This window comes from Amblyomma americanum, chromosome 2, assembly GCF_052857255.1.
Source record: "Amblyomma americanum isolate KBUSLIRL-KWMA chromosome 2, ASM5285725v1, whole genome shotgun sequence".
Taxonomy (NCBI): domain Eukaryota; kingdom Metazoa; phylum Arthropoda; class Arachnida; order Ixodida; family Ixodidae; genus Amblyomma; species Amblyomma americanum.
The window spans coordinates 149732624-149751266 of record NC_135498.1 but is presented as its reverse complement, the minus strand read 5'-3'; the positions used below and the strand labels follow the sequence as shown (position 1 = coordinate 149751266).

General features: G+C 46.2%; 1 protein-coding gene across 1 annotated transcript in view; it reads left to right on the top strand.

The window, feature by feature from the left end:
• Nucleotides 1-372: 372 nt before the first annotated feature.
• The window catches only part of LOC144120144 (acetylcholinesterase-like), an 80307-nt gene continuing 62036 nt past the window's right edge, over nt 373-18643 (top strand). Inside the window, exons 1-4 of the mRNA XM_077652579.1 lie at nt 373-1401; nt 6301-6441; nt 15024-15146; nt 17268-17390. Of these exons, the coding sequence (XP_077508705.1) occupies nt 1291-1401; nt 6301-6441; nt 15024-15146; nt 17268-17390 (498 nt within the window). The 5' untranslated portion in view covers nt 373-1290. The remainder of the gene's footprint in view (nt 1402-6300; nt 6442-15023; nt 15147-17267; nt 17391-18643) is intronic.

The window sequence follows — 18643 nt, the reverse complement described above, 5'->3', positions numbered from 1 at the left end:
AGCTAAGTATCTGCCTGAAGGGTGCATATTGTACACCGGTGCATTGCATACTCCAGAGCGGACAGTTACTGCTGTGGTATAGTCCCTCCCATCCGCATCTCAACTCTCGAGCGACATATACAGCGGATACGTGCAGTCCCCTGACATTATAACTTCAAGCCACTTACAATATTATTGCTTCCCTTCCGCTCAATCCCAGATTCAATACAGTTCGTATTTACACCGACTTCCTCGCCGTCCTTAAATATCTCAAGGCTGTTCGACGCACATTTCAGATTACACCATCAATTGATGTGCTCTGCGCAAAGTACCCATGTCCTGCGCGCATACACTGGATTCACAGCCATGCTCACGATCCACACAACATTCAAGAGGATGCTATGACTTACCTTCACATATCAGACGACCCGCCACCTTCCCCTCTTCCCCCAGATCTGTTCCTGTTTCATGTTTCCGATTCCCAAGTTCTGCGCCACCGAACACGGGCTTCTCGAATAAAAAAAGCGCTGAATACACCTCATCTGTCTTCTAACCTCTCCAAGCATTATAACATCCCATTTAATATACGAACATTACTCGAACAGCACAGCCAGGCTAGCTTAGCTAGGTATGATTCTAGCGTCCCAGCGAGTTACAGTTCTAGATAAAGTTATATGTTCAATGGGTAACGCTCTAGCGTTAAACGTTGCCAGGTTCAGTTCCTAATGGAGGCGTACCCGGTCTCGGAGATTTTTTAATGCCCTCTTCTGCGGCAAAGGCCTGACTGCCGCCTTGGTCAGTTTCTACGCAGCCACTGGTGTCTAACGACGTCGTTAATTGCTGTATTCATGTTGGAGGTTCTGGCCAAATTACTGCACTAAGGTGCCAAAATGCTGCTGTGGTGAGAAACTTTATTCAGGATATTATGGTTACTCACACAACTAACAGCCGCTGAATGAAATTTGTTTGTTAGTGTTAGATGTCGGTTTAATTTTTCCTGTGGACCATCTGAGCCTAAAGTAAAAAAAAAGATTGAATGATGTGCTTGAAACTGTTGTCAACTCCAAATGCACCATCTTACAGCGAGGAAACAAAGAAGAAGCTCCGTGCGGCGATAGGGACGACGAAGACGATCACCAAGACGGATGTCCAGCACCGCAGCCTTACTGACGGCACTCTTCATTCGTTCTGACTGACCACGAGGAAAAACCCAACTGTTTCGCAACGAACTGCAGGTCGAATTGCTCTTCCTCTTTTGCTCCAGCGCAGATCAGGGAGAGATCTCGTACCCTGGGCGAAACCGTTTGAACCATGGAGCGCCCCGATCCCGATCCATACGGTTCTTACTCGAGCCATGCTTCGAGCAAGCCCAAACGAAAGAAGTCCAAAAATCGGCGCCACAGTCAGTCTTCCAATTCTGAGGTAAGCAACAACGCAGCGAAATCCCGTGTGCCTTCGTACTGCATGCCACCGGTACACAGCGAGTTCCGTGATCAGCGTGGGCCGCGAATGAAATGAGAGCAATGTGTCAAGTGCGAGCACCATTTGCGCTAATTTGACTTTCTGCAGGCACTGCTTTGTGCGTGTCATGCTTTCCGTTTAAACGTAAAATGATTGTTCACGTTTAAATAACGCTGGATGCAGTAGCTGACGAATTGAAGAAAATAAGCTCAAAAAAGTGTTTACGTTGGGCACTTCAGTCCAGGCTATATTTAAATGCAATAGCACTTGCGAAAAACTCAAAACACTCAGATTTCTTTGATGCTTGTTCCATATAATGAGTGTTTGTTCCTTCGTAATTGGAGATCATCGACTTAAGATAAATGTCATACCGTAAGGTAGTCCTTAAAGCAGTAACAGAAATTTTGAGGGTACTGTCTAAATGATAAATACGCGAACAAATTTAAAACTTTCCAAAGTGCTATAGACTTTTGTGCGGGTTTTGCAGCGTTCAAGACTGCCAGTAATAAAATAGGTAAAACTAGCAATGAGCCGAAAAAATACATGCTAGTGAAGTCTGAGCTGAAGTGATCGCTAACGGGATTTCCGGCGCACCACTGCTACACTGTGCAGTGTGAAGGACGCACAAACTGCGGACATACAAACGCATTATTTCTCGAAGTTTTGTGCATGCCTTCCTAGTTTTTCATGAATTAGTTTCTTTTATTGCCGTATGTTTGGTTTCGCATCAGGGGCTTCTACAGCCGGTTGTAGCGATCGAGCGCTCTTGCATAAACTCGTATTTTAAAAAATAATGTCTTAAACAGACAAGATGAATCACCCGTCATGCATTCCACTAATATCCACACCGCCGGAGCCTAGCAGGCCGTCGACGTCAATCCAAAGGCTTCCAATGGTGCAGGCCACTATGCACATAACTGGGCTTTGGTAGGAAAACAATTTATAGAGCTAAGCTCATCCGCTTAGCATATTAATCAACGAAAGCTCCTATAGCTTTGATTTGTACAGCTGTTTAGCCCAACATTTCACCGTGGAATATACATCGTCAGCCGTAAGAAAGCGCCTCGTCGCGCTCATGCGAATCATCGAAATCTGGTTGCCCAACTGTCGCCTTTCTCTCTTCTCTTTCGCACTTGCTCTATCCTTTCTCTACCATAAACGTAGCTAGATGGGGTATCTCCCTCTCTCCACCTGAAAACTCTGGCAGGTGACCGCCATTTGCCATGATTGGCAGTTGAATTGCATTTGAAAGGACGGCGGGCAGATTGTGCGAGAAAAACTAGCCGCCCTGTATAAGCAATGCCTTATGACCTCGACCGCACCACAAGCATGGAAGAACGCTAATATTATCTTAATTCATAACAAAGTAGACGCCAAGGACTTGAAGAACTAGGCCGATCAGCTTAAGCCTACTGTCAGTTGCCTACAAGGTATTTACTAAAGTAATTGCTAACAGAATCAGGGCAACCTTACCTTCAGTCAACCAAATGATCAGGCAGGCTTTCGTAAAAGATATTCTAATATAGGTCATATTGACACTATCAGTCAGGTGATATAGAAATGCGCAGATAATACCTGAACATTATATATAACCTGCATTGACTACGAGGAAGCGTTTGACTCAGTGGAAACCTCGGCAGTCATGCAGGCATTGGGTATTCAGAGTGTAAAATTGCCTTATGTGAAAATACTGGAGGATGTCTCTAGCAACTGCACAGCTACCATAGTCCTCCATAAAGTCAGCAATGAAATTGCAATAAGGAAGGGCGTCAGGCAAGAAGATACCATCTCGCTAATGCTAGTCATTACCTTTTTGCAGGAGGTATTCCGATGCCTGAATTGGGAACAGTTGTGGATAAGAGTTAACGAAAAATACCGCAATAATCTGCGATTCGCTGATCCCATTGCCTTGATGAGCCACTCAGGAGGTGAAATGCAAATCATGATGAATGAGTTAGACAGGCAGAGCAGAACGAGCAGTGTATAAATTAACATGCAGAAAACCAAATTAATGTTCAATAGTATAGCAATGGAACTGCAGTTCACAACTGCCATCGAGATGCTGGAAGTGGTAAAGGAATTCTCCTACTAAGGGCACGTAGTGACAGCTGATCCGGATCATGAGAGGGAACTAACTAGAAGGATAAGAATGGGGTGCAGCGCATGTGGCAGGTTCTCAGGATCTTGGATGGCAAGGTTGTTAATATCCCTTGAGAGAAAAGTGTACAACAGCTGTATCTTACCGGTACTCACTTACGGGGCAAAAATGTGGAGGCTAACGAAAAAGGTTCAGCTTAAGTTATGGACAACGCAGCGAGCCATGGAAAGAAAAATGATAGGTGTAACGTTAAGAGACCGGAAGCGGGCAGAGTGGGTGAGGGAACAAACGCGTGTTAATGACATCCTAGTCGAAATCCAGAGGAAATGGGCTTGGGCAGGGCATGCATTGCGAAGGTAACATAACAGCTGGTCCTTAAGAGTGATGGAGTGGATTTTAAGGCAAGGCAAATCTAGCACGGGGCGGTAGAGGGTTAGGTGGGCGGGTGAGTAAGAAGTTAGCAGGCATAGGGTGGGCACAGCTGGCAAATTACAGGGTTAATTTGAGAGACATGGGAGAGGCCTTTGCCCTACAGTGGGTGTAGTCGGGCTGATGGTGATGATGCTGAATTGAATAAAAACCTAAATTGAATTCCGTAAGTTAAATTTAACCAATTATCAAAGTAACAAAGGTCGCGCGGCCGATGCTGCAGATTCCACGGTAGAAAGCAGGGCTATATCACTATCCCAAGCTATGAAGCTTGTGCTGTAAAACAATTACCAGGACGGTCATGAAATGTGGTGCGAGAAAGCTGCATTTGGAATTACCTCTGTTGATCACTGTAATGAATTATTTAATTATTTAACTCTAATACTACGCTTCTAGATGTTGAAGGTGGGCTGAGTTGGACGGAGTTTCGGAAGGGTGAAGGTGGGGTGGGGAGGCGAGCCGAGGGTTTTGGTTGGCGCGTCTTTAGCTCACACGATAAGGTACTGGGAAGGTGTCGGGTGGGCAGTGCTTCTGGAGGGAAGCTGGCTTTCCCATTACGAATTAGCAGTCGGTTTCCCCGTCTCTTTTTTCTTCCGCTGCTGCATGAATTTGTGAGAGGAAGCCTTGTGGGGGTTGAAAGGAGGTGGTTTGGAGGCGGGTGGTGCTTCATGCGGTGCAGTTTAGTTATGGGCTGTGAAAGTGAGCTGGAGGGGAAAGACGGTTCTAGGGCACCGGTGGGCGCGTGGGTGGACAACCACTAGCTAGAGGAGTGCGGATTGTAAGTGTTCGGTGGCTGATGCTTATATCACACGCGCCGTAGACCAAACACGCCGCGTAAACCAATCACCGAAGTTTATGAAAGAGGATGCCGAATGCAGCTGGGGCTTTCTTCAATCAGGATGGCAATGCTGTCGCACCAATAATAGCAGTAATACGTTACAATGCATATTTTGCCATCTGACACATTCACTTCTCGCATATCCACGCAGTGCTTTTTGGCAGGTGCGCAGATCCACGAACACAAAAAAACGTCCACTTCAACGTTAAGAATGAACATACAGAATATTTAACTAACCAGCCAACACAAATCTATACTAAACAACCATAACGTGAGCAATGTAAGCGGGGAAATAGAATTGTATTTTACTACGCAAGGAAAAGCCGACCAGCAATAGGTTGCAGGCTGTTTCACTCTAGGTACAGCTTCTGGGGAAATTAACGTTATAATTAGCGAATGCGGGTAAACACGCCAGCTCTTCGTCTGCTTTTTGGCTCCCATTAGGCTTGCCTCTGTAGACAAGTCGTTGTGGCGCTCCGCTGCTGACCCGAAAGAAGCGGTTTCAATCCCGGCCATGGCGGTTGCATTTTGATAGAGGCAAAATGCTAGACACCATTTTACAGTGCAATGTCCGTGCACTTTAAAGAACCCCAGGGGGGCTAATTTATCCGGTGCCCTCCACTACGGCATCCCTTATAGCCTAAGTAGCCTTGGAACATTAGTCTCAAATCCATATTCAGTAAGAAACCAAATCCACTTGGCTTGCTACGTGGTTAAAGCATAGATAGCATGGAATTAAGCATTGATGACTACCGAAGGAGAGTGCGGCCCAACGCGACAATCTGTTACTTAGGGCCCCTAACTTTTAAATGAGCTGCGATATTAAGTTTGTTTATACACCATGACCCGTCACATGTCCGCTACAGTACGGCCTAACGATGCCAAGATTGGCGTCTCATAAATACAGAAGGAAATAGCGAAGTGACCCTTGCTTGGTAAACGTAAAGGCGATCGGAAAGGTGCGAAGATCTGTGCAGCCCAACCAACATGTCATCCTACATTTACGCAAGTGTTCAGTTATTTCAAATGTTTTTTGGTCTGATAGTATGCAATGTCTAAGAATTTTTTGTCGGGTAATTAAGGTAGGGTTATTTTCACGAGGCTACATGCGAGCCAAAACGCTTCTTCGATTGGACTAAAGCAAATGAATGTAATATTTTGATTGTTTGCTTTAAAGCTCTATTCCGCTTTTCCTGCTCTCTCATTTTTCTGCTCTCGAAAAATGGGCGTCTCCGGCTTTCTAATGAATCTTCATAATTTTCGGTTTCTCTTATCGTTTTATTTTCATAACTGGTGTTCTATACTCAGTTTTCTAAGATTTTAAACGGTCAACGTAATATTGCAGCTGGTAAATGCATATAATTTAGATTTACTTTATTACGTCTCTTCCTCTCAGTTTATATAGTGATTCAACGAAGCAGCTCCTTTAGCTGTGAAAGCAAGCGTTTGCCTAAAAGATGTAAGGAATTAAACGGGTCACCTCTGCGTTTTTCAGGCAACTGGTCCAGATGCTGCCGAGCGTTCACAGGAGGGGAGCCGGCCCATGAAGGACCCTTCGGCGGGGACTGCCGGCACCCGCGACGGCGGTTCCCACAAGCGGAAGCGAAGGAGGTCCTCCGCGTCCCAGCGATCCATGGTGCGATTATTTCTCTGAAAAGTGCACAGCAACTGGCTCCTTGTGAGCCAGCAGTGTCGGCCGCCACGCCCCATAAAATAAATGTAATCGAGCCGCGTTCACATAATAGTAAAGCTAGGTACCCTGGTCATGTGACTTCAATAGCAGCCTCGCCTCCGCAAGAAAACGAGAGAATATTAGTGCGGCGCCACAAGTGTGGAGGTTATAGCCTTTGCCGAATGGAAAATAATTACGAAATGATATCTAAATTTCCATGCGCTGATATGACCTTAGGTTTAAAGACATTTCGTGCGCGATTTAACCTCTCATTTTACACGCAAGCAGCGCGATCCGTTCATATGATGCACGAAAAAGACCAGCCCCTTCGCGGGGGCGATGGGACCGTTCTCGGCCAAGATGGCCAAGAAATGAAGAAGCCTTCATCTCCAGCTAACTAAACTTTGTAGTCATTACGGAGTGCACGGCACACCTAGGCGGTATAGGATGGTTCGACAGTTTACCGGCAAGCTCTCGGGATACGAAAGATGTTATTAAGAAACGCCAAAGCATGAAAGAATCAAATTCCACAGACCGAATAGGACTGTTAGAGCACCCAAAGTTAATAGGCGCAAGGTAACTGACACATAGAAGCTTAATATGGATAGCATCGAGGATGCTCTAAAGAAACGAGGAAGCCTAAAACCGGTGAAGAGGAAACTACGTGTAGGCAAAAATCAGGTGTAAGCGTTAAGAGACACAGGCGGCAATGTCATTAGCAATAAGGATAAGATTGTCAAAGTAGCCGAAGAGTTCAACTGAAATATATGCAGTAGTCAATGTGATAATGACGAAAATGAGAGAGGTAGTGTCCCACAGCAATGGGACATCCTGCCACTAACGAAAGAGGCTGAAGGCCTTTGGGGCAGTGCAAAGGGAGGGGTAAACAAGTTGGAGAGAATCAGGTAACAGCTTATAAACCGAAGTACTTTATTTTTTATAAATGTTTTCAGCTCATTGGCATGCTCTTACTGTGCAGAGTCGATTACAAATTTCGAATTTATTGGGACTGCAAAACACTTCCACGTATCCAAAGTGCAGTTTGTAGTTAAGTTTAAAGCCTTTTCTAAGACTGGGGGTCACCTAAGCTGTCAGATGTAAGTTGCAGGTATCTTGAAAGCTTAAACCGAGAAAGTCCCCAGATATTCATTCTCTTTAGCCCGCAGATCTTTCTCCGACGTCTTCGCGGCTTAATAATAATAATAATAATTGGTTTAGGGGGAAAGGAAAAGGTGCAGTATCTGTCTTATATATCGTTGGACACCTTAACCGCGCCGTAAGGGAAGGGATAAAGGAGGGAGTTAAAGAAAACAGGAAGAAAGAGGTGCCGTAGTGGAGGCCTCCTGAATAATTTTGACCACCTGGGGATCTTTAACGTGCGCTGACATCGTACAGCACACGGGCGCCTTAGCGTTTTTCCTCCATAAAAACGTAGCCGCCGCGGTCGGGTTCGAACCCGGGAACTCCGGATCAGTAGCCGAGCGCCCTAACCACTGAGCGGCTTTGCGACCATTCCATTTCTCCCTGTCCAGTCGAATCACACTGGGCGAGGTAAATTTTCTCAGGAGGATGACAGCGCTTGAAACGAGTGACGCACAACAATTCAGTCTTCGTGAAACAATCACAAATTGCGCTGGGGTGTGCACTCTTAAGCCACGTCACTGTTACTGGCAGCAACCACATAAGGCCCTGGTAATAGACCAGTAGATTGTGCTGGAGCCACAGCACCAGAACTGCTGCCAAAGCAAGCCTACATAGCCGAGTGTGTAGGTTACATGCCGGCGGCGGTCACCGTAGCCCGCCTTGAAGCGCTCTTATCCTTCGAAGAACTGGACCTAGGCGGGCGTTGTGGCGATCTTTTTCGGTAATACACGGTCTCGGCGATGCAGGGGTCGTCCCTAGAGGAAAATGAAAGGATGATGTCTAGTCTGTATAAAGGTGGCCGAGCGTACAAGAGGAAGAATTAGCTCCCATCATCTCATGAATTGCAGTTTCGCAGCAGTATGTGACAAAGGGCCGTGTGGCCCCAATTCTTCTGATCTGACCCCACATACATGGAAAGCCTGTTGGTGAGAGTTGTATTCTTGCGTTCGATCAAACTATTCGTGTCAGAGTGGTAAGGCGTTGAGCGCCAGAAAGTTGTTCTGCAGAAACGCAAAAGCTCTTCAATGCCATCACCAGTGAATTGACGGCTTCGTTCGAGTGGGTATATGGCATGTAATTACACAGTTCAGCAGGAAAAGCGATGCTATGTTCGCGGTAGGCGATTGAAAACCAACCGTTTCATTCTAAGGAGTACGGCAATCGGCACAGACGATGATCCAGCGGTTTCCATTCGAATACTTTGAAAAGGACCAAATCGATCAATTTTAACTTGTTCTAACGGACCGCGAGGAGGCATCAGAGGGTTAAGCGTACTAGTTAGAGTGGAGATAGTTCCTTTGTAACATGGACACTACGTGCAACTCGCCACGTGCGGTTCAGCAATTTAAGACATTCTCAGCCAGTAAAACTGCTCCTGCTTCCGGTGGAGTGGACAAGCCAGTCTGAGGTGTCCATAGATGAGGTCGCCGCGCATTACGCGTGTAACGGAGGAACACAGGTCTTTGGCAACCACAGCCACGCATCGTCGGCGGTGAGTACCTCTTCTTCAACACGCGGCCGTTACGTGCACAAAATCGGTTTGTAGCCCCCTGACTTTGTGAGTCTACAAAGTGAGCCTGTGGGTCGGGATCTTTTCTTTGCTCACTTCTAATGACGGTAACGTCGAAAAAGTTCTGTAAGGACTGAAATTTAATGGTTGAAATTGTCGCTGTCACACTCGGTTGTGACAGGCACCGTCCGGGACTGACAGTCTGCGTTAGCGTGCCGTCCGCCGCTCTTGTATACGACCGCGATGTAATACACCTGTAGACAGTGGGCGCAGCTCGCTAGTGAAGCCCGAATGGTGACCAGCCAGCAGAGGGAATGATGATCAGTAGCGATGGTGAATGGGAGTCCCTACAAGTATGAACAAAACCGCTGCACAGCGAAGATTACAGGAAGACATTTCTGTTCGGTGGCCATGGAACTGCGCTCTGGCTGGCTGAGGGAATGGCTCGTGTAAGCTATAATATGTTCTGGCTCATTGTAGCGTTGAATTATAACAGGACCGAACAGTGCACCAGTAACATCTGCATGAAATTATTTAAGTATAGCGGTTTCGAAGGGGAAAAGGATAGGATGAGACGTGAAGAGAAACTTCATGTAACGAAATCAGGCGTCCATGGGGTTTGTGGTAGCGGTGTGACAGAAGCACGTTTTAAAAACTGAATCGAATACGAATAGTGCAGCTAAACACCGAATTGAACACGAATCGAGTACTTCACGATTATTCACTTTTTTTGCGAATATTTGCACGAAGTGATTAACTGTACAAAAACAGTGAATCTCTAGCGGGGAAGCTGCGATTCGGTACTACACCTAAAGGAGCTATAAGTATAGCTCTCAAAAAACGCGTGTGCCATGAAGTCAAAATGGTAGCTCTGTGACAGTCGTATCATACATGCAGGGAAATCATCCTTTGATATTGATTACGACAACGAATTAACCAGCATCCCATCTAAGTAAAATCCAAAAGGCGCCCGCGTACTGTGCGATGTCAGTGCATGTTCAAGATCCGCGAGTGGTCGAAATTATTCCGGATCCCTCTCTCTCTCTCTCTTTACTCCCACCTTCCTCCTGTCCTAAAGGCGCGATTGAGGTGTCCAGCGAGTACAGATGATGTTACTGGGTCATTTATATTTATACCACAATTAATATTACCACAATACCAACATTATTATATTAATAGATGAGAGCGGCGAGAGTTACGTATCAGCCATGGCCTCTGATATTAGAAATTACTGCAGCGTTTGCTATGTTTTCCTGAGACCTTTGACCTTGCCCAGTTTTGAAGGTCATTTATGAGCATTACGAACGCTGCCGAATGAAAGAACCGTGTCGCGGCGCTGATCCGACCATCCCACGCAGGACCGATCGCTGTAGCGTGCTGTGCGGAGTCGGAGTACGCCCCGTTTTTTTAACAGTCTTCCAAAAACACTACGAATTTCCTTATCGAAATTGGTGCCAATTATTCCAAAACGAGAATATAATCGATTCGTTTCCAATAGTTTTGAACAGCCACTTTGTGATTCGTTCAGCGAATCGAACATATCAGTCAATACTCCAATTTTTCGAATATTCGACCGACAGGAGAGAACGGGTGTCGATGGTATGACGGGTTCGAGATGCAGAGATAGAGGGCACTTCGCTGGGTTGGCAGGTGTCAGACAGCTCAGTGAGCAGCAGAAGGTCAGCCAGTGCAAAACATCGAGTGGAGCTGAGGGCGGCGTTGATCATGCAAAGAACTGTGCACTCAACGATGGACGCTTGAACTGATTCAGCCGTAGCATGCAAAACCAACGACACAACTGAAAGCACATCATATCTACACACAGCGCCGCCACAGGCCAAAGCGCCGAGGGTAACCGCGTTTTTGAAATTCTAAAAACTGATATGTAGCTTGCATACGGTGGGCAACACGCCTGTCAGTAATTAAGGAGCCTAACGGTAATATTTGAAAAGTAAACTATTTAATATTACTTCACTAGCCTGCTAATTAGCATGTCTTACCTGTATTCTGATGGACAGCACCGCTGTTAATATTATGCAGATTTTCAGACATTGTGCACTTTTAGGTTCAGTGTAGAGAAGGGCTATTTGTTTTGACAACGCTGTTTGTCCCCGAAGTACAATAATTTGATATATCCGGACTGTACATATCTAGAATCGACAATATATGCGTTTTACTGGACCGCGGGTTACGGCGCCGGTGACACCAACTACAGAGGGTGACCTCCAAACCTTTTAATATTGTGCGTCTGTACTGACCTGTTTAAAAACTATAATAAGCACTAAATCTGCGGTTAGCTCTAAGGTGTCAGTATTTAAAGAAAAACACCGCCCAGATAATAGTTATGCGCCAGTATTAGTCACCATTGCATTGAATCTATGCATTGAGACAACAGTGCTGCGTCAACGCGATGCATTAAGCGCATCTTTGAGCGCGACGCAAGGTAACGGTTGAGTGTCGAATTGAACCCGATGCAGGGGCTTGCAGGTATTGCTTGGGCAAGCTTGCACGGCGCAGTGCTTGGAGTAGGCTACATATACCCGGCTCATCAGCAAAGAGGATTAGAGCTCCCGTCGCCAGGTGTGGAAGAAATACCGAGAAAGACAGGAAAGCAAACACCAGTTTATCTGCGGAAAAAGATCATTTAGGCGAAAAAATTATTTTCCTCAACGCATGCCTTGCCCTTGCCGCTGACACAGTACTTTCGACTAATCTGATCAATTCTCGGCGAGGCGAAAATGTACCTCTCCTAAGAAATTGTGTAGCGCGCACCAAATAGCAGGGTGATAACACTGCACTGTTGCAGCTGCCTTTCCGCACGCGAGGATGTCTACAAGACAGACGCTGTTGCTTAAGTTAAGTTTACATTAAGCGCTGAAAATAAGCTGAAATATCACTGGCATAGAGAAAAAATATGGTGCTTTGTTTTAGTAAAGCATTGCTATCGATGTTAGCAAGTGCACATATTTTTCACGTTTCTCCTGTTTCAGCTCCTCCCGCTAGCTAGCTTGGCGGACCCATCATAATGCTCTCAGCCTCTAGAACCCATAGTTTCCATCATTAGAGAAGAAACGCATGCTCGGTACTTTTCATTGCGTCAAGGTTATGTCATGCGACTAAAGACGCATTCACGCTTAAAACTTGCGCGCATAACAAAATTGTCGCTTTCATTAAACTCAACAGTCGCAGGTTGCGCTCGCCCAGTGAATAGCCACTCTTATGTAACCATTCTTTTAACGGCAATTTGAAATCTGTGCAGAGCTTATTCTGCATGCACCTTCTGATTTACGGTAGCATAAACGCCTACATGTCTTTTTCTGATCAGGCCATTCGCCAAAGTCACCCGCAGGTCTCCGTTGCAAGTGTCAAATCGATGCTGTTGAGCCCCTCGTGGGTCGAATATGAAATCCGTTTTCACACCCTTCGCAGCCAAAATATGTGAATGTACATTTATACAGGGTACTTTACGGTCGCACACTTCAGGCTGCGCAGTAGCCGTTAGCTTATCTTCTAGCTTCTGGATACAAAAAAAATTATAGCCCCCCGTGCACATGCATTCCAGGAGTTAGTGTCATGTAAGGTGGCATAACTGGTTAATCACGGTGGTATAGAGCCACAGCTTCGGGTTTGGCAGGGCCACCCAGCAGCGAGTGGGAAAATATCAAGAATCGCGGATAACAGCCCTCATCCCAATCGAATTGCTAAAGTTCAAATCGTCGTCATCATCGGTCTCACTACGCCCTCTGCGGGGCAAAGGCTTCTCCCATATCCCTCGAATTAACCCTGTTCTGCATCACCTGCCCCCGCCTTTCCTCATCGTTAAAGTAGCCGGTACTATGCTAGAGTGCTGCGAAAGCAGGAACAGTGTGGTAGCCATGCCTCAGATTCATCTGCCGAAAGCATGTGACCAGGTCTCACACGAAGTTCTGTTTTCAATACTAAGGCATTTGCTTAATGTAAAAAAACAATAAAAATAATAAGTGCGCTTAAGGGAAGCGTACAGCAGCTAATTCCATATGCAAAGGCGCCTATCTTACAAATAATTTTTTGCGTTATTTCTTATGCCTGACTTGAAATGGTTCTCAGGATTTTCACATTTCAGCACTTAGTAATTTGAGAAATACGGGAGAAACGTTTGCCCCGCAGAGGGCGTAGTGAGACTGATGATGGTACTTACCTCATGAACGCGGTGAACAAGGAGAACTTTTGTCAGGCAGTAAATATGGCTAAGAATTTTCACGAGGTTCTTGGAAGTGCTATCGATTCGAAAATATATTTGGAGTTTTGTTATGGGAAGTGCGAAGACAAGTCGCTAGTATTTAGAACGGTGAAATCCAATGTCGACTGCCTCAAATTATTCCTGCAGTAGACGGAGTTACAGAACAAGGAAGATAAATGGGAGACAAAATAAATGTCACTGTGAACTCCCACAACATGCATTTTGTTCTTTGTCAACAAAGTGTAGTCTGTGCCGCAGGTTTTCTAATGTTCCAAGATGTATACAATAAAGGTACATAGTGTTTCCGCAGTTTTTACATGAGCTTCTCATGCGAAAACTAGCCGGACGAACTTTTTACGCTACGTGGAAGGTCCTGCAGCCTTTTTGTCCCAGTTATTCGCGCTCCAATTTTTTAACTGTTTTCTTTTGCTTTGCGATGTGAAGGACCTTTACCTACGTAGCGTTTGTAATCTGCGCTTCGCAAGAAGTTTGCAAATGTCTGATGTACCAATAGATTGTCACATGACTGGTGGAGCGTGTGGTTATTTCCCGGAAATTGTCCAAGCAAATCTTTCTTATGTACCTGGCTGCCAACGAAATATTTCACCAGTGTTACCGGAAAAGGGCGCGACGGAGATCTTGTTCACGTGCCCTTGCCAGTTCCTTTGTATCAGTCATTACACTCTTTTAGATTGAACGAAGTGCATTAAAACGTCTAAAATGAACACCTCTGCTGCCTCCTGCAACGCCTTCTTGTTTAAACTGCGCATTCTGACTCTGCCCACAAACAGATGGTTGTTGAAAAACGTTATTTTTGTGTGCCGTGGGGTCTCAATTTTCTTCATATCAGCAAGTCAGAGACTGAACCTGCATTTTTAGGCCCCTGGCATTGGTTTTAATTTTGGGTCGTTTTGCAGAGAATCGTAGAATGATCTCCGCTTGCACTCAGGTCTCAGTCATGGCACCGCATGGGGAGAAGGAGGAGGGGGGGGGGGTGCGGAGGGCGGTGTAAGTTGCCAGACGGCGTGTTTTGTCGTATGAGAAAGCGCTATGTTTTGGAAGTTTTTTTTTTCTTCATTTCAATGACTTAAGCTCAATTTTTGCTTTTTGGAAGATTACGACAGTCGGTGATGCGAAATTTCAGTGCAGCTCTTCACGTAATTTCACGCCATCTCCTCGGCTGGCAGGTGGCTTGTTATTTTTCTAGCCACCCTCCGGGATCTCCCCGTGGTAGCCACCTTCCGGTTAATCATTCCTCCACTCTCGCCATGACAGGTGGCGTATCTCTCTGCTACTAGCTATCAACACGCCGCCTGTCACACGCCTACATACGCCGACTACTGCGACACGAAATCCGCGCAGGAACGGGCGCCTTAAGAGCTGCGCTGTCAAATAACAGCCATCGGGAACATGCAAATAAATAATACAATATTTAACACCACTACTAGTACGTAACAGGTGCCTTGGGTGAGGTAGCTTGTGTCATCGCAACAGTAGCTGTGCACTAGGATGCCAAAGTAGGCTAGCAAATTTTCATACCCCTTAGTCTCAACCCGCCGAAGCGAAGGTGTAGTAACTCTTAAGCAGCAGCACACATCATTTAATAGCCCCGAGTCATATTCCCTTTTCATACCTACATTTTTTCTACCTGACCACTTTCTGCACGTGGGCCAGGCGTCGAATGAAGCGAGGTCGTCGGCAGTGACACTTGATGGTACCACGCAGCAAGGCACGGCCCAGCCAACGGACGTCCCTGCGCCGTCTATAGCTGAGAAAGGCCTGCCTGGGGACTCCAAGGTAAGATCACTCTCGTTACGAGCTGAACTCAGCAACTGGCATTGATTTTTCCGCGATTCATCTGGTCGCTCATAGAGGTATGCCTCACGTCAGCAAGGCTAGACTCGAAGCACCCTGAGCATTTGCATTTACAGAGCTCATTACACCTCAGAGGAAAATAAGTGTAGAGTAATTTTAACTCGGTAGCGTTGAAGGCCTCGTGTGGCAGAAAATACGGCTTCATCATCGGCGTTGGTGTCGGCGTCGTAGGCCGTGAGCGAATAATCCACGAGAAATCTCTAGAGGAACAACCTAGTGGGCAGGTGGGCCACCTATGTCATCTGATCTAGTGACGCCATCCCAACCTGTCCACTGAATTGTGAATATACTAGCCAGCGCTGCAGATGAAATTTAAATTAATGATTTATCGGCAGAAGTTGTCGGCAAGAGCAACATTGTTCTCACAAGCCCCACCGGTGGTAACACCTATCATTGCGGGTCGATGGCAGTCGTCGTATTACACCTGGCACAGTGGTGCGCAGCACCGCTTTTCCAGGTGTGATATGACGACTGCCATCGACCTGTGAATGTGTAGAAGAAAATGATCAATTCCGCACATATGGGCATTAAGCCATTAATGCTATCTGATCCTATCATAGTGACGGAGCTTAAGGGGGCCCTGTTTTTTTTGTGCAAGAAAACTGGGGTTGGAACCCTCCTCCGTGGTGATATTTCTATTGCATGAAGAATGTGCAGCGCTACCTAGGCGCTAGATGTCAAACGCGTACTGGAGACCATTGAAGGTTTCTTTGTAGAGTTTGTGATACTCCTAATTTTACCACGTGGTCTCGCAGCAAATGAAATCTCTTGCATGGTCGACATTTTCACAGCCTCGCCCATTGGCCCCATTCTTACCGCACAAAGCTTTTCTAATACGCGAAGATGTGCACCGTACTGCCCCGCATAACGCATAGGGGTAGCTGCACATCTGGGTAACGGAGCAGTAGCGTACATACCTTATCATGCGTTTCAGAGATTTACATATGAGAGATTTACATATCGGGATATAAAGAGGGCTCCTCGCCTGGGCTAGTCGATGCCTTCCTTGAGTGAGGAAAACTGCAACATAGATGAAATGCTGAGCAGGTAATGGCACCGCAGTTAACAGAAAAGCAAAGAGGTACTCTTCGCTGCTCGGGAACAACCACAACTATTATGCCGGGTAGGCAGTGCAATTATTAAGATGGCAGCTTCCCTCTTCAGTCGCATCTTTTCAGACGGGATTCCATACTAGGTGTCGCGGTCATGTTTGGCGGCTGAAGTAACGCACAGACGCCCTCTGGTGTCCAACGAACGAGGCTTGAAAATGGTTAGGCGGGGGTGCATGCGGACCATGTAAAATTAGGCCACAAGGTTGCTGTGCCCGCTTGGCTTTGGTCCTAGGCACATATTCATAAGTGAATAACCATACAAAAAATTGGCGTTACAATCAATGAATTGCTTATAGAGGCGAAGTTCTCCACGCGGTCAAATCAGTTCGGCTACGAATATAAGAGCAATTTTACTAACCACTCATCCAAAAATGAGGAAAACTTTTGAAATAAGGTGCCTAAAAAACGACCAATATCAGACACTGTACACAATACCATGCGTGCTCCCATTCATTGCAAAGAAATCTGGTCGCCTCTCGCGGGAGTAAATGATAAGATTGCGTGCAAGCAGCGGTGTACAAAAACATGGCAAGTGTCACAACATATGTTGTAACCCAAGACCTCCGTTCACACTGCTGTGTTCAAAGTGTATCCTCGGAAAAAATACATCGCGGAATATCTTCGAAGATTATTCCTCCTCTTGTCGTTCCTGAGCATGTCCTGGCAGCATTCAAAAGAGTATGAGAATAATTATCAGCACTAGTGTGATCAACAACAGAAAGCATGCCAACCTTTGAGAATTAGATAATATATACCCGCTAATTAAAGTCGTGAACCGTGTTGAACAAAGCGAGTGTCCTAGCTGCAACCCCATGGCGGTGTACCGCGTTCCGAGCCTTAAGCTGCAACTGACCACAGTAAATCTTTCAGTGCTATGTTTTTGTCTTTCATCGCATGTCTTTTTTCTGTCACCTGATCACGTTTGTGGCAGCCGGCGCAAGAGGTGGTGCCATGGACGGGCAAACACGGCGCTCAAGCGAAGCCAGTTGCAGACATGGCTACCGGTGCCGCTGGGGCCCCCACAGCCATGAAAGACCAGCATGCAGGCTCTAAGGTAAGCACTCCCTCTGTGCAACTCCGTAAATGTTAGAATTGGAATTCATAATTCTCCACGTGTGCTATACGTCCAGGAACACCGAACGAAGGAATGGCGCGCGGAAGGGAAATAAAAATACAATTACAAGGAATACTTATATCACTGGCGAATGTTTTGTGTTGGTTCTAATCCATCTTCGTGAAGCAGAACACCGATGGCACGCCTGTACTGCCGCTGACATGGCGAACAGGAGCCACCTTTTGCACGACCTGCGCACGCGCCATGCAGCGTTAGAGGTCAGTTTAAAGCTGGCATAGACTATTAGAGATAAGGAACCGAAATCAACTACAACAATCTGGAAAAATGTGGAAGCAGTTGTACGTGGCCACGATCAATCGACATACGTCTGGTCGCACCTCTCGTCACAAACAAAATGGTAATGTCACCTGGCAGAGGCTTTGAGCGTGAACGAGCAACCTACATAAATGCGTGTCAATATGATCGTTTTCTTAGTAGAGCGCTGGTTGTAAACTTCTTTTATTCTAGCAACAAAGGGCACTCTTCTATACAAGGTCGTTAACAAAGAAACGCCATCTCGGTTTCATACGATTGTCGAGCAGGAAACGTGCCGTAAATGCAAATGCATTTTTGTATATTTTTCACCTATGTATTTACACGGTTAATGGTTTATGGGGGTTTAACGTCCCAAAGCGACTCAGGCTATGAGAGACGCCGTAGTCAAGGGCTCCGGAAATTTCGACCACCTGGGGTTCTTTAACGTGCATTGACATCGCACAGTACACGGGCCTCTAGAATTTCGCCTGCATCGAAATTCGACCGCCACGGCCGGGATCGAACCCGCGTCTTTCGGGCCGGCAGCCGAGCGCCTTAACCACTGAGCTACCGCGGCGGCTCTATGTACTTATACGGACGCAAACGCAGGCTTAAGAATACAATATAAAAAGGTCCGCATGCATGTTGTTGTCGAGCAAGAAGGCTTCGTTTTCTGAGCCACCCAGATATGGGGTTGTCAAAATTATGTTTTAGAGGTGTCTTAATCATAGGCGCTGAGAGTACATTAGCAAGAGTTGTTGTCGGGCTAGTTTGTTAATCTCTTGTAACGCCGTCATAAATTGCACCAATACACGAAACAAAGAAAAACAGACAGGACGAGCGCGTACTTACAACACGTTTATTTATAAACTGTGAACGCCAAATATAAATTATTTGGCGCATATGCGTGAGATGATTTCGCGACGAGCGTGTGAAAA